The sequence below is a fragment of the Leucoraja erinacea genome, chromosome 7 (assembly GCF_028641065.1).
Source record: "Leucoraja erinacea ecotype New England chromosome 7, Leri_hhj_1, whole genome shotgun sequence".
In the NCBI taxonomy this organism is placed as follows: Eukaryota; Metazoa; Chordata; class Chondrichthyes; order Rajiformes; family Rajidae; genus Leucoraja; species Leucoraja erinaceus.
The window spans coordinates 55,867,096-55,881,403 of record NC_073383.1 but is presented as its reverse complement, the minus strand read 5'-3'; the positions used below and the strand labels follow the sequence as shown (position 1 = coordinate 55,881,403).

Here is a 14,308-nt window from a genome sequence, read left to right as displayed (position 1 = left end):
CAATATTTTAGCTTTGAAAAACTCCTTTGTTGCTTTAGCAGTATGTTTGGGATCATTGTCTTGCTGTAGAATGAACCGCCAGCCAATGAGTTTTGAGGCATTTGTTTGAACTTGAGCAGATAGGATGCATTTATACACTCCATTATGCTACTACCATCAGCAGTTGTATCATCAATGAAGATAAGTGAGCCAGTTCCTTCAGCAGCCATACATGCCCAGGCCATAACATCCCCACCACCGTGTTTCACAGATGATGTGGTATGCTTTGGATCTTGGGCAGTTCCTTCTCTGCTCCATAGTTTGCGCTTGCCATCACTCTGATATAAGTTGATCTTCATCTCATCTGTCCACAAGACCTTTTTCCAGAACTGTGGTTGCTCTTTAAAGTACTTCTTGGCAAACTGTAACCTGACCATCCTATTTTTGCGGCGAACCATTGGTTTGCGTCTTGCAGTATAGCCTCTGTATTTCTGTTCATGAAATCTTCTGCGGACAGTGGTCATTGGAAAATCCACACCTGCCTCCTGAAGAATGTTTCTGATCTCCACAAACACCTGTCTGACAGTGTTTGTGAATTTTTCTTTATTATAGAGAATTCTTCTGTCATCAGCTGTGGGGGTCTTCCTTGGCCTGCCAGTCCCTTTGCGATTAGTAAGCTCACCAGTGCTCTCTTTCTTCTTAATGATGTTCCAAACAGTTGATTTTGGTAAGCCTAAGGTTTGGCTGATGCCTCTAACAGTTTTATTCTTGTTTCTCAGTCTCATACTGTATGCTTCTTTGATTTTCATTGGCACAACTTTGGTCCCCATGTTGATAAACACCAATAAAAGATTCCAAAGGTCTTCTTCTTATCGAGTCCACACACAAGATTAGAAGTTGTTCAGCCTGAGCTGAACATACTTCTCGGCATCTGCATACAGTAGTGTCTGCCTTGCGCTTCTTGTGCCTCTTGTGTGTGGTGGTGGAAAGATTGGTGAAAACAGGGCCGCGACATGAACGCTCTTACCTTGACCCCGTTTCCAAAGGTGATGGAAAGACTGGAGGAAAGACTAGGTGCTGAGAGCTCTCTTATACCTGCATTAAGGAAGCAATTAAACACACCTGAGCAATTACAAACACACGTGAAGCCATGTGTCCCAAACATTATGGTGCCCTGAAATGGGGGGGACAATGTATAAACACAGCTGTAATTTCTACATGTGAAACCAAAATGTATAAAAATGGCCTTTATTAAATTCTGACAATGTGCACTTTAACCACATGTGATTTTTTTCTATATCAAATCTCAAATTGTGGAGGACAGAGGCAAATAAATAAATGATGGGTCTTTGTCCCAAACATTATGGAGGGCACTGTATACACACTGATCTTTTTTTTCACTCTAGTTTATTATATTGTTTACAGTATACCATGTTTATATATTCTGTTGCGCTGCAGCAAGTAAGAATTTCATTGTTCTATCTGGGACATATGAAAATAAAACACTCTTGACTCTTGAAGTATGGTCTGACCAGCACCTTATAAAAACTTAGTATTATATCCTGGCATTTATATTTCAGTTTTCTCGAAATGAATGTTAACAATGCATTTGCCTTCTTTACTACTAACTAAATCTGCAACTTAAGCTTTTGGGAATTCTGCACCAACACTCCCAAGTCTCTTTGAACCTCCAATTTCTGAATCCTCTCCCCATTTAGAAAATGGTGGTCTACAGCTTTGTTCCTTCTACCAAATGCATGGTCATTCCATTTGCCACTTCTTTGCCCACTCCCTCAACCTGTCGTGTGAAAAATATACATCTCCTAGATGCGCTGGGTGATGTGACCTGGGGTCATCGGGTGTTTCGGGTCTCACAACATCAGACACCCTCGCCCAGGCGACCCAGCCGGGGTTGATCAGGCTCTGACTTGCGTCCCAGCAGGAACCGCCCACGGTCCAAGTCCTTCGGCAGACACCCTGCTTCTTCAACATTATCTGCCCATCCATCTATCTTTGTATCATCCGCAAACCTAGCCACAAAGTTATCAATTCCATCATCCAAATCATTAATATGTAACGTGAAAAAATACCAGACTCAGCACCCACCTTTTCAGAATACCACCAGTCACCAGCAGCCAATCAGAAAATGCCCCCATTATTTCAACCCTTTGCCTTCTGCCAGTCAGCCCATCTTCTATCCATGCTAGTACCTTGCCTCTAATACCAAGGTCTCCTATCTTGTTTAGCAGCCTCAAGTGTGGCACTTTTTCAAAGGCCTTCTGAAAATCCCAAGTAAGCAACATCCACTGACTCTGCTTTGTTTATTCTGCCTGTTATTTTCTCAAACAATTACAATGGATTTGTCAGACAAGATCTTCCCTTAACAAAACCCTGTTGACTTTGGCCTATTTCATCAAGTGCTTCCAAGTGCCCCAAAACCTCATCCTTTATAATGGACTCTAAAATCGTCCCAACCACTGAAGACAGGCTAACAGGCCTGTAATTTATTTTGCCTCACTCCCTTTATACAAATTTTGTATTGGGATAATGCTCAAACCTGTTCCTTTTCTTTTCTCAAGTGAAGACAGTCCTAAATTCGCACTGTGTGACACAGATGCGTTTACCGGTGTCTGGTTCCTGGACTTTCTAAATAATTAATAAGCTCTCCTTGAAACATTCTTGGTCCTTGATTTATAACACCAGAGTAAAGAATTTTTTTCTTTGCCCCCAGCCTGTCATAAGTTTCTAAAATTGAACAGAGCATGTGACTGACCTAACCAACATTGACGTTTCTCTTGCAGGAACAATCTCGTAACTCAGGGAATTTTCCTGCTCCTGTTCCTCCACTCATACTGGCTGAAATTGGGGCACATTCACAGATCCATTAATTGCCCTTTCTTTTTATCATTCAAACCGTTGTCTTTCTGCCCACGTAGGAAATGAATGAGAGCATTGAAGAATGGGAAAAGTTAATGAGAAATCTACATTCAAGACATGAAGAAACAGATAACCCATTTGTAAAAATCATGGTGCATATCAATCGCATGTATCAACAAACCGGTATTGCAAAGGTAGATGAGCCATCGTATCGTATCGTATTAATTCTAATGTGGTACTTTGTCTGTTTTGTTTTACACATTTGAGATTGGTCATCGTCTTTTGGATCCCACCACCACCCTCCCCTCACCCCCCTCTTCCCTCCTCCACATCCTCCCTCCTCCAACTCCCTCCACGACCCTCCTCTATAAATTTGCACAGCATCCAAAATACTACAGGCATTCACATTCTGTTCTCACAGAATACATCTGTATTATTTTAAGAAGTTATGCTCAATTTAATTTCTAATCTACCCAATGAGAAAAGTAACAATCCATTGGACGTTAATTGCTGAGAACACCATTATTGCCACTTATCAGAAGTGCAAAAGTAGTTCCTCAATCATTTTTTACCCATTCTACTCTTATGAAGGAAAACACGTGAAATTTTAAATTTGTGCCCGGCACTTGCAATCGACCTTGCAATTCTCTACCAGTGTTCACATCCTTCATAGACTGTGCAGGAAATGCCGACAATAAGTTAATTTGAAGTCACTATTTTGTAAGCAGGCATAGATGTCAACTGGCAGATAGCAAGCTCCTGGAAACAACAACTAGGAAAGATAATCTGCTGTTACTGGTTTTTGAACTGCATAGTATGGTAACTTGATGGTAGGGATTGAGCAGGACATCTCAAGTGGTGTAGGAACATATTTGTGTCCACATAAACAGGTTAATAGAAAATCCCCTAAATACAGCTCTGAACATGGTACCTCCTCAACACTGCATTGAAGTATGACCTAGATTGTCGTAACTGAATTTGCTCTTCAGAACAGTTATTTAATCGGCTCTGAGTCAGTTCTTTGCATATACGTAACCCTGTAACATTTTTGTCCTTGTTGAGTATTTATCTAATTTATTTTTACTAATTTACTATTGAATATCCTTTCACTGTGCCTTCAGGCAGTGAATTAACAATTTGCTGTATTAGAAAGACTCCCCTGGTCAGGCTTATAATTTCATAAAATAATTTAGATAGAAATGCACAAATGTTTTGTTCCTCATCCAGAACTATAAAATGTTAATAATCCTTTGGCCTAATCAACTGTACTTCCATTTATTACAGCTTCAGGGTGCAGTGCTAGTTTTACTATTACACGTAGATATTGAAGATTTAAGTTAATTAGCATTGCTAAAAATGTAGGAACCGCAGCTAATTTAGAAATGGATTCTTGATAAAACTGCTATTTCAGAAGCACTTCAATTGATTCTGAGCTTTGTTTGCAACCACATTTATTGATCCGTTTTAATTAGATGTTAGAATAAATAAATGTTTCAATTGTATTGGTGATTATTTAGATGTATGAAGTATACTTAAATGCACCCTTTCATATCTTTCTTGTAATGTGATTTTACATTTACTTTATGTATTTGATATTTAATTCTTGAAAATGATAGTGCCATGTTTTATTTATGGATTGTCACAATATTGAACATTTTGATTTTTAACATATAGATATTCATATGATTATTTGATTTAAAAATCACACCGTGAATTGTTTCTTCACATTAAATTATGATGTGGACTCTTAAATATTCATTCATCCAGTTATAATTATGAATCAATCAGCTTTGTGTAGAAGTTGATCTGAATGTTTTATTTCATTAAGTGGCATCTTAATATCTTGCTGTGTGACCACTTGCTGGCCTTGGATGGATTTATGGAATTATCTTAACAGAACTATTCATTCATTATTGTAAATATTAATTGGTATGACATTAACAATAAGCAAACCTAAATATATGTTTCTGGTTTAGGCAGGGGCAGTGAAGGACTACATTAAAATGATGCTGCAAAACGAGACACTGAAGTTCTTAGTTTTTGCTCATCATTTAACCATGTTGCAGGCTTGCACAGAAGCTGTGATAGAAGCCAAGGTAACGGATTTTAAACGACCTTCACCTTATTACCAAAATTACCGCTGCAGGTACTGAACAATACAATGTCTTCATACGTCTTCATCCAGTTTGATGATCTTTATTGGGTAAAGAAGGAAGAAATTGCATTAATATGAATTATTTCTTAACCTTTGGGTACGTAATAGAATGTTGAACAGTACAGCATAGGAATCGGCACTTCAGCCCACAATGTTTGCGTAGAACATGATGCCAAGTTGAACAGATCTCATATGTACATTATCCATATCCCACTATCCCTAAATATCACTATTGCACCACCGCTGGCAATGTGTTTCAGGCCCCCACCACCCTCTGCATAAAAAAGAAACTTGCCCCGCACATCTCCATTAAACATTCCCCCTCTCACCTTATAGCTATGCCCTCTCATATTGGACATTTCCACCCTGGGAAAAAGGTTCTATCTATATCTCTTATTATTTTATATGCTTCTATCAAGTCTCCCCTCAACCTCTGATGTTCCTGAGACAATAAACCACTTCCTGTAGGTAAAACCATCTAATCCAGGCAGTATTCTGGTAAACCTATGCATCTGCATCTCAAGCACTAAATAATTTACTTACTTCATATGTAATCATTGTATATGGTACTTGACACATTTTATGTATAAGACTACATCCACAAGAGGTGGATTTGCTTATTTGACAAAGAATGGATTAGGAAACCAGATGAAAGCCTTAAAGAGAAGTCGGTACACTTAGTGTTCCCAAAGTGGAAACAATACATATAACCTCAAGTATTTTCTTATCTGCCTAGAACCACACTATGTATGTCAATGGGAGTACGGTGCTTGTGAAATATTGACTGTGACTTTGAGGCAAGAAATGTCAGAATTGTTCTTAGAAAGGAAAATAAGTTACCTGATCTCTCAAACAAAATATACCATGCTTCTTATCTCATATGGTTGTATGACGAGTCCATTGAGGTGTACTTTTGCAGGATGTACTTATTCATTTCCAAAGTGAAGTGTTGTCAAAATCCTCCCATAGTTTCACTTTCCGTTGCAATTTTCCCCCTTGCCTGATAACCCAAGTTGTGTGATCAGCTAAACATTCTCCTGCCTGTTTGTACCAAAGCTTTTGCTCACTGGAAGCTTGCAAATGGAGGAAAGTAGTTCTCTTAACATCTTCAATCTATCTGTTTGAAGCAGTTCAAAATAGATGAATAAATCACATTCTCTATTGGGTCATTTCCTTCTAACAGCATGAAAGGAAATGCTACAGGAGAGTGGTGGAGATTGAGGCAGGAAATGGGGCTTTAGTAGTTTCTATTGGTCGTTTTGCCTGAGAAACCCCCATTGAATGTATTAATTATTTTACTAAATTTAGTGTGTTGATTTGCATTTCCAATATTGAATTTGAATTTATGCTGCAAAAATTAGTGTCTTCAATTGTATTTAAACTGTTATCTATTTATCTGTTATCTGTCACAATAAATCAGTTTGTAAATGTGTTAGAGCGGGAGAAAGTTTAAAGGAGATGTACAGGGCTTTTTTCCCCCCACACAGTGTGGTAGTTGCCTGCTACGTGCTCCCAGGGGTGATGGTGGAAGCAGAGTGTGAAAGATACATCTTCTAGATGTGCTGGGATGCATCCTCAGTGATGTGACCTGGGGTCATCGGGTGTTTCGGGTCTCACGACATCAGACACCCTCGCCCAGGCGACCCAGCCGGGGTTGATCAGGCCCCGACTTGCGTCCCAGCAGCAACTGCCCACGGATCAGCCCTCTTAATCCAAAGCCACCTCGTGGCTTTCTCTGCAGCTTCGCTTGCGGATTGAATGGCCCTCTTCTTTGCCAGCCCCGTAACGCCCAACTGGTTGAGGACTTTGCAGAGTGAGCATCCTGCAAAGCCTCTACAGCCCACCTCTATGGGCTCATAGTATGTCTTCCAGCCGCTGTGCTGGCACATCTCCACCAGTTCCTGGTACTTTGCGCGTTTCCTCTCATTAACCTCTTCAATACGCTCTTCCCAGGGCACTGTCAGCTCCAGAATGATCAGCTGTTTAGTCACTTCAGAGGTGATGATAATGTCTGGCTGGAGTGATGTTCTGTGATGTGCTGTGGAAATTTCAGCTGTTTGCCCAGATCGACGTACAGCTGCCTGTCCGTGGCTGTGTAAAGGAGGCCCGTCCTTGTTTTTGGTTGTGGTCGAGGCTTCTCTCCAGCTTTGACAAAAGTGATTGATTTCTTTGGGGCGTGGTGGTGTTTGCTGTTATCGATGGCAGTGGCTATGCTCTCAGCAACCACCTTGAGCACCTGATCATGGTGACACCGATAGCGACCTTCCCCAAGGGACTTTGGGCAGCTGCTGAGGAGATGTTCTAATGATCCTCTTCCACTGCAAAGTGGGCAGGAAGGTGTCTCACTCTTGCCCCGGACGTGGAGGTTTGCTGGGCTTGGTAGGGCATCGTAGACAGCTTGGGCAAGGAACTGGACGCTCTGGGGGTCTGCCTGCATGATGTTTGACCAGGTAAACCTGCGCTGCGGTGTGCTCTCCCACCTTGTCCACGCTCCCTGCCGCCTGAACCCCTCTGTCCTGCTCACACGCTCTTCTTCCACACCTGCTCGGACCTCTTCCTGGATTAGATGGTGTCTCTCCTTGCCCCGGGCCTTGCCAACCGGTGTCTTAGGGAAGTATCCCAAACCCGCTCTGCCAGTTGCCATGACTCCCACCAATGCCTTTTGCCTTAGGCGTGACTCTGCCACCTCCACTGCTTTCTCTGCCCTCCATTTCCTCCCTGTTCTCACCTCGATGCCAGCCGATGACACCTTCTGGTCCCTGGAGTCCCTGTACTGCAGAGCTTCTCTTGTTAGCGCCACCATAAACTCTTCCGTGAGGCCACTGAATGGGAGCTGCAAGATGTTACTGGTCCCATACAGTGCTGCACTTTGAGGCTGCAGGGAAGGCCAAGCCACCTGCGGAGAAAGCCGCTGATCTTCCTTTCGAGGGAGTCAACTGTGGTCAATGGAACAGCGTAAACCAGCAGAGGCCACAGGACTCGGGGCAGGATGGAATGCTGATAGATCCAGGCCTTGAATCTGCCTGGCAGACCTGACTTGTCGACTTTGGTGAGCCAGGCTTCAAGGTCTTTGATGGACTTTTGAATGACGGCAGTCTTTCAGAGTTGCGTCAAAAACCTTCCCCAAACTCTTGACAGGTTGCTCAGTGATGGAGGGAATGGGAGTAAGAAGTGGAATCTGTCAGTCACCTTCCCCTTCTTCAGCACCATGGACCTTGACTTTGTTGGCTTGAAACTCATCCTTGCCCAGGTGATAAGTTTCTCAAGACCTTGTAGGATCCACCTACTTCCTGGGACCGATGTTGTGGTGATGATAAGATCGTCCATAAAAGCTCCTATTGGGGGCTGTCGTACACCAGACTTGGTTAGGGGGCTTCTGCATTCCACCTCGGCTGACTTGGCCATCATGTTCATGGCAAGAGCAAAAATAATAACAGAAATGGTGCATCCCGTTATTATTCCAGATAGTATGGTGGATTGAAGACACACTCAAATAGACAATGAATATGCAGAGTATGGAGGGTTCCGGAGCACATGCGGGCAGACGAGATTAGATTAATTTGGCATTATTCTTTGGCATGGCATTGTGGTCTAAAGGGTCTATTCCTGTGCTGTACGGTTCTATGTTCTAAAGCAGTAATTTATTGACGTGTGAATTCAGCAGAATTGCTCAATCCCTTGAATAATTTATAGCTATAACTTGGTCTGTATAAATGTGTGTCTATATATATATACATATATGAAGAAGAATCCAGACTCGAAAGATCGCCTGTCCTTTTTCCTCCACAAATGCTACTGAGCTGCTGAGTTCCTCCAGCAGTTTGTTTTTTCCCATCAAGATTCCTGCATCTGCAATTTATAGTGTATCTGATAAAGGGATTCATTTAGGAACTGCTGACCAGTGGGTGAAATGTCAATACTGGGATAAGGCACTAAATTTGGTACAAAATTAACTGGAAAAGTAATACATGGAAGTCAGACGTGTTAAATGCAAAGGATGATTGACTAATTTGAATTCTTTGAAGTAAAGGAGCAGATTAATGTGATGTAGTGGATTTTATGTATATGTACTTTGTGAAGCCATTGTACAAAATGCTTGAATGATAAAATGAATGCTCATAGAGAGTAGCAACATGGAAATATAATGTAGTCAGTTTTTTTTTTAGATTGCAAGGAGATTTACAGTAGTCCCTGGGAATCAGAATTGAGGTCACCACTTGATGTATATTAATGACATTGACCAGGATATTTGGGGCAGAATTGCAAACTTTGCAGTAGATATGAAACTTGCAATTACGATGAATAATGATGACGTTAATAAGAAAACGATGAAATGGAAATGTAGTGATGGTTATTGACAGGTAAACTGAGGAGAGACATCATGGCTCGAAGGGCTGAATGACCTATTCTTTAATGATTTCTCGAAGAATTAATTATAAAGTTCTCCTAAACCACCTTGATCACCTATTATGCCCAAACGGGAATATAGTATGTAGTTCTGGGCACCATGTTTTAGGAGGAATATCAAGATGTAGGAAACGCTTCAGAAGTAATTTACTGGAATAGAACCAGAAATGAAGGACTTCAATTAGTTGGACGTATAATGAAATTATGATTATTCTCTGTACAGAGGAAAAAGGCTGCCAAGTAAGATTCAACAGAAGATGTTTGAAATCATGAATGGTTTAATAGAGTAAATAAAAATAAACTGTTGGAAATAAAAAAAGAACAGATGCTGGAAATCTCCAATAAAGACACAGTCCTGTGATCATTCAGCAGGTCAATCAGTGTTTGTGGAGACGGACATTCCCCCTTCGCTGCATCATTCTATAAGTCATCGATACCCTTAACTAACTGAGGCCATCTCTCCAGTCATGACTTCGCATGTCAGGGGATATGGGGAGAAGGCAGGAGAATTGGTTTTGGATAGATCAGCCATGATTGAATGGCGGAGGAGACTTGATGGGCCGAATGACCTAATTCTGCTCCAATCAGTTATGACATGTCAAAAAAGAGCTCTACAGCCAAGTTTTACCTTGCAGCAGTTGGTGCTGTGGTTCAAGACATTAGTAGTACGTATTAAAGTACTTTTTATATGTGATTAAAGGTTCTCCCTGAACTCCTATCACCTAGTTCTCTCTGGGTTGAACATTTTCTTTGTCTTCCTCTAATTCTCCTAATTTTGATAAATCAATGCCTTTGATTTCTGACCCCTCTAATATCTTGATTGTTTCTCTCATATATTCTGTTTGAAAAAAAATCTCTTTGGGAGATGATGAAAGAAATGTGGGCATACGGGGTGGGTAGGGGTACACAAAAAAAGATGGTGGGGGATAGGGTACGGGGAGTAGTACTTGAAATTTAAGAATTTGTTCAGCTCAAACCTTGGTGGCAGTGTGAACTGTGAGGAGGATGCTATGAGAATGCAAGGTGACTTGGACAGGTTGGGGGAGTGGGCAGATGCATGGCAGATGAAGTTTAATGTGGATAAATGTGAGGTTATCCACTTTGGTATCAAAGACAGGAAGGCAGATTACTATCTAAATGGCATCAAGTTGGGAAAAGGGGAAGTACAACGGGATCTGGGGGTTCTTGTTCATCAGTCTATGAAAGTAAGCATGCAGGTACAGCAGGCAGTAAAGAAAGCGAATGGCATGTTGGCCTTTATAACACGAGGAGTTGAGTATAGGACCAAAGAGGTCCTTCTGCAGTTGTACAGAGCCCTAGTGAGACCACACCTGGAGTATTGCGTGCAGTTTTGGTCCCCTAATTTGAGGGACATTCTTGCTATTGAGGGAGTGCAGCGTAGGTTTACAAGATTAATTCCTGGGATGGTGGGACTGTCATCTGTATTACTCGAGGTGGCTCAATATGGTGTGATTTCCGAGAGAACGCCGCCACCTATGGCCGTCATTTTTGGCCACCTCGCTTAGAGCCCCTCTCCGCCTGCTGGGACTGAGGATTTTTCCCATTAATGAAAAATCAGAGAGATATTAATGTTTTTTAAAAATGCCCCATTCTCTCTGCTGCCCCCGCTGGCGGCAGAGGGGAGGGACTATAAAACCTGGAAGTGTAGTCCCTCACTCAGTCTCTGCCAGACCCAGGAAGTGAGAGGGTCACGGCTCTCTGAGCTGCGAATAACACTGAATGCATGTCTACTCCACGGTGAGTCCCCTCAATACGGCCGTAAGGTGGCTGCTGCCCAATTGTTTGCCTCGCCTTTTTAACAAGTTTGTGTTCACAAAATGAATTTTGGTTGTCGGGTGGCTGCTGCCCAATTGTTTGCCTTGGCTTGGCTTTTAAAATCGTTGCAACAGTTGGCTGCCAGTAACCATGTGGATTTTCTCCGGGTGCTCCAGTTTCCTCACACACGCCAAACACGTACAGATTTGCAGATTAATTGGCTCTGTAAATTGTCGCTAGTGTGCAGGATAGTGCTAAAGGACCAGGTAATCGGTGGTCAGCGCAGACTCAGTGTGTCGAATGTCCTGTTAGCATGCTGTATCTCTAATGTCTAAAGAGCTTGTGTGTTCACAAAATAGTTGCCTCGTCTATGTCACCGATGTAAAGGAGACCATATCAACAGCACTGCAGGAGGTGTGCGATTTGCATTTGTGGTTGAAGTCGTTCCGAATCATGTGGTAGTATTTGTTCTGTATTTGAAATGACACGGCATGTATATTTTTATTTAGGTACGATACATAAGAATTGATGGCAGTGTTCCATCATCAGAGAGGATCCATTTTGTCCATCAGTTTCAGAATGATCCAAAGGTGCAAGTTGCAATTCTCAGCATCAAAGCTGCCGGACAGGTACATATGAGCTAAATAAATTACCATGATCATGTGATTTTTATTTTAAATATGTCAACTTAATTAAACAATAAAATATAAATGCCGTTTGATGTTATTTAGAATGCTAGTGTTAGTTCTTGTTAAGTTTTCTGGTCATTTCTATGTTTCCTTTCTGTACAGGACTGAAATATGTAAACTGTTAATCATTTAACCATTTATCTTCCTGGCACAATTGTATTTCTCATTAGTGTTTATAAATCATTTTAAGCCTCGTTTTTGTTGGTTTACTTTTTTTTCCAATCATTTTTCATTTGTATCAATGTTTTGTTACTTCATAGAAATATAGAAACGTAGAAAATAGGTGCAGGAGGAGGCCATTCGGCCTTTCGAGCCAGCACCGCCATTCATTGTGATCATGGCTGATCGACCCCTAACAATAACCCATATCCCTGACCACTAGCCCCTAGAGCTCTATCTAACTCTCTCTTAAATCCATCCAGTGATTTGACTTCACTGCCCTCTGTGGCAGGGAATTCCATAAATTCACAACTCTCTGGGTGAAAACGTTTTTTCTCACCTCAGTCTTAAATGACCTCCCCTTTATTCTAAAACTGTGGCCCCTGGTTCTGGACTCGCCCAACATTGGGAACATTTTTCCTGCATCTAGCTTGTCCAGTCCTTTTATAATTTTATATGTTTCTATAAAATCCCCCCTCATTCTTCTAAACTCTAGTGAATAGTCTTTTCAATTTTTCCTCATATGACAGTCCCGCCATCCCAGTGATAAATCTTGTGAACCTACGCTGCACTGCCTCAATCACAAGGATGTCCTTCCTCAAATTAGGAGACCAAAACTGCACACAATACTCCAGATCCACAATACTTCATTTCTATTCATTGATTTATGAATTAATAGCTCAACTACTTCATCTAAAGTCCCTGAATTTTGTAATTGAATTATCTGCATGGCATTAAGAAGTTGATGGAATAATGAATGCCCTTTTGCTTGTATAATTAGTTTAATAAAAATACATCTCAGTGATGATGCATGTTTCCTGTCCCTGCTAATCCCTATTTTACTGGGGATGTTTGTAAAATTGAGATCTGATGGTCAAACTCTATTAAAATGAGGGAAGATTATGAATGAGTTAGATTGCGGAAATGCAATCATCGATAATGCTTTTGAAAGATGTTAATAATATTGAAAGTCATTGGTGAAACTGTTTCAGCCTTAAGTTTTACATGTGAAGTGTTTCGAGTAATTTATCAATGACAACTCAAGCCTTATTTTTGGCCATCAGAACTATAATCATTGAATCTATTTCTTGCCTCTTTGAACTCTGGCATTCTCAATAGGCTTGCTCACAATATTGCTCTGTGCCATTTCCACTAACAGTTGCACAAAGAACCAGATATTACTTTGAATCTTTTCTTCATTACTTTTCTGTAAGGATTGTGTGGTACTGAGCTAAGTGAAACATTGGAGAGTGATAAAACATCCTGCAAATTATGTTGTGCATCCCTCTGCTTTAATACATTATCTCGAGTCTGATGTGCCGTTTTAGGACGTTACTTGGCTTTAGAATATATAAGCAACTAACCTTCCCCATTATCTACTGTAATTCTGTTTTACAATCTTATGGTTCTGTTTCATTGCTCATTCAGGATCTTTACTGGTTAACCAATGTAATATTCAAATGAAATTATTGGACCAAAATATGTATAATTATCTAATTATTTATTTTCCTATCCTGTGTAGGGTTTAACATTTACAGCTGCTACACATGTTGTCTTTGCTGAGCTTTACTGGGATCCAGGTCACTTACTGCAGGCAGAAGACCGAGCTCACCGTATAGGACAGAATAGTTCAGTTCACATTCATTATCTCATTGCCAAAGGGACACTGGACTCGCTCATGTGGAGCATGCTGAATCGTAAGGTATGTTTTCATTGAAAAATACTTGAGTGTTCACACAGTAGAAATATGCTGGACATGTCCACTCAGCCTATCGTGATTAGATTGGATCTTTTGAGAGTTGTAGTCCTTTAACTCCCTCTCCATTGCTTTTCTCTAAAGTCCCGCCTTTTTATATTTTCTCTCAAATATATTTCTCACTCCTTTTGAAATTATTGTGGACGCCACATTTTCAGGCAGTGTTTTCCAGGTTTCCCCATTAATAATAAAAAATCTTTAGTTTATTATTGTCATGGATACCACGAGGTACAGTGATAAGCTTTTTTGTAGTGTGCTATACAGTCAAATAAAATATTATACATGATTACAGTAAAGGCATCAACAATGTACAGATACAGGATAAAGGGTATAACATTTAGTGCAAGATAAAGTCCGATTAAAGACAGTTCAAAAGTCTCCAATGTGGTAGATGAAGCTGGCCAAGATAGCACTCTAGCTGGTGACAGGACGGTTCAGTTGCCTGATAACAGCTGGGAAGAATCTGTCCCTGAATCTGCAGGTATATGCTTTCAACTGTACCTCTTTCGT

The 14,308-nt window shown here is 40.9% G+C and overlaps 1 protein-coding gene across 1 annotated transcript in view; it reads left to right on the top strand.

The window, feature by feature from the left end:
• Positions 1-14,308, top strand: part of zranb3 (zinc finger, RAN-binding domain containing 3) — a 105,252-nt gene that overhangs the window by 55,501 nt on the left and 35,443 nt on the right. The window contains exons 8-11 of the mRNA XM_055638627.1: positions 2,916-3,050; positions 4,833-4,952; positions 11,704-11,823; positions 13,565-13,744. Of these exons, the coding sequence (XP_055494602.1) occupies positions 2,916-3,050; positions 4,833-4,952; positions 11,704-11,823; positions 13,565-13,744 (555 nt within the window). The remainder of the gene's footprint in view (positions 1-2,915; positions 3,051-4,832; positions 4,953-11,703; positions 11,824-13,564; positions 13,745-14,308) is intronic.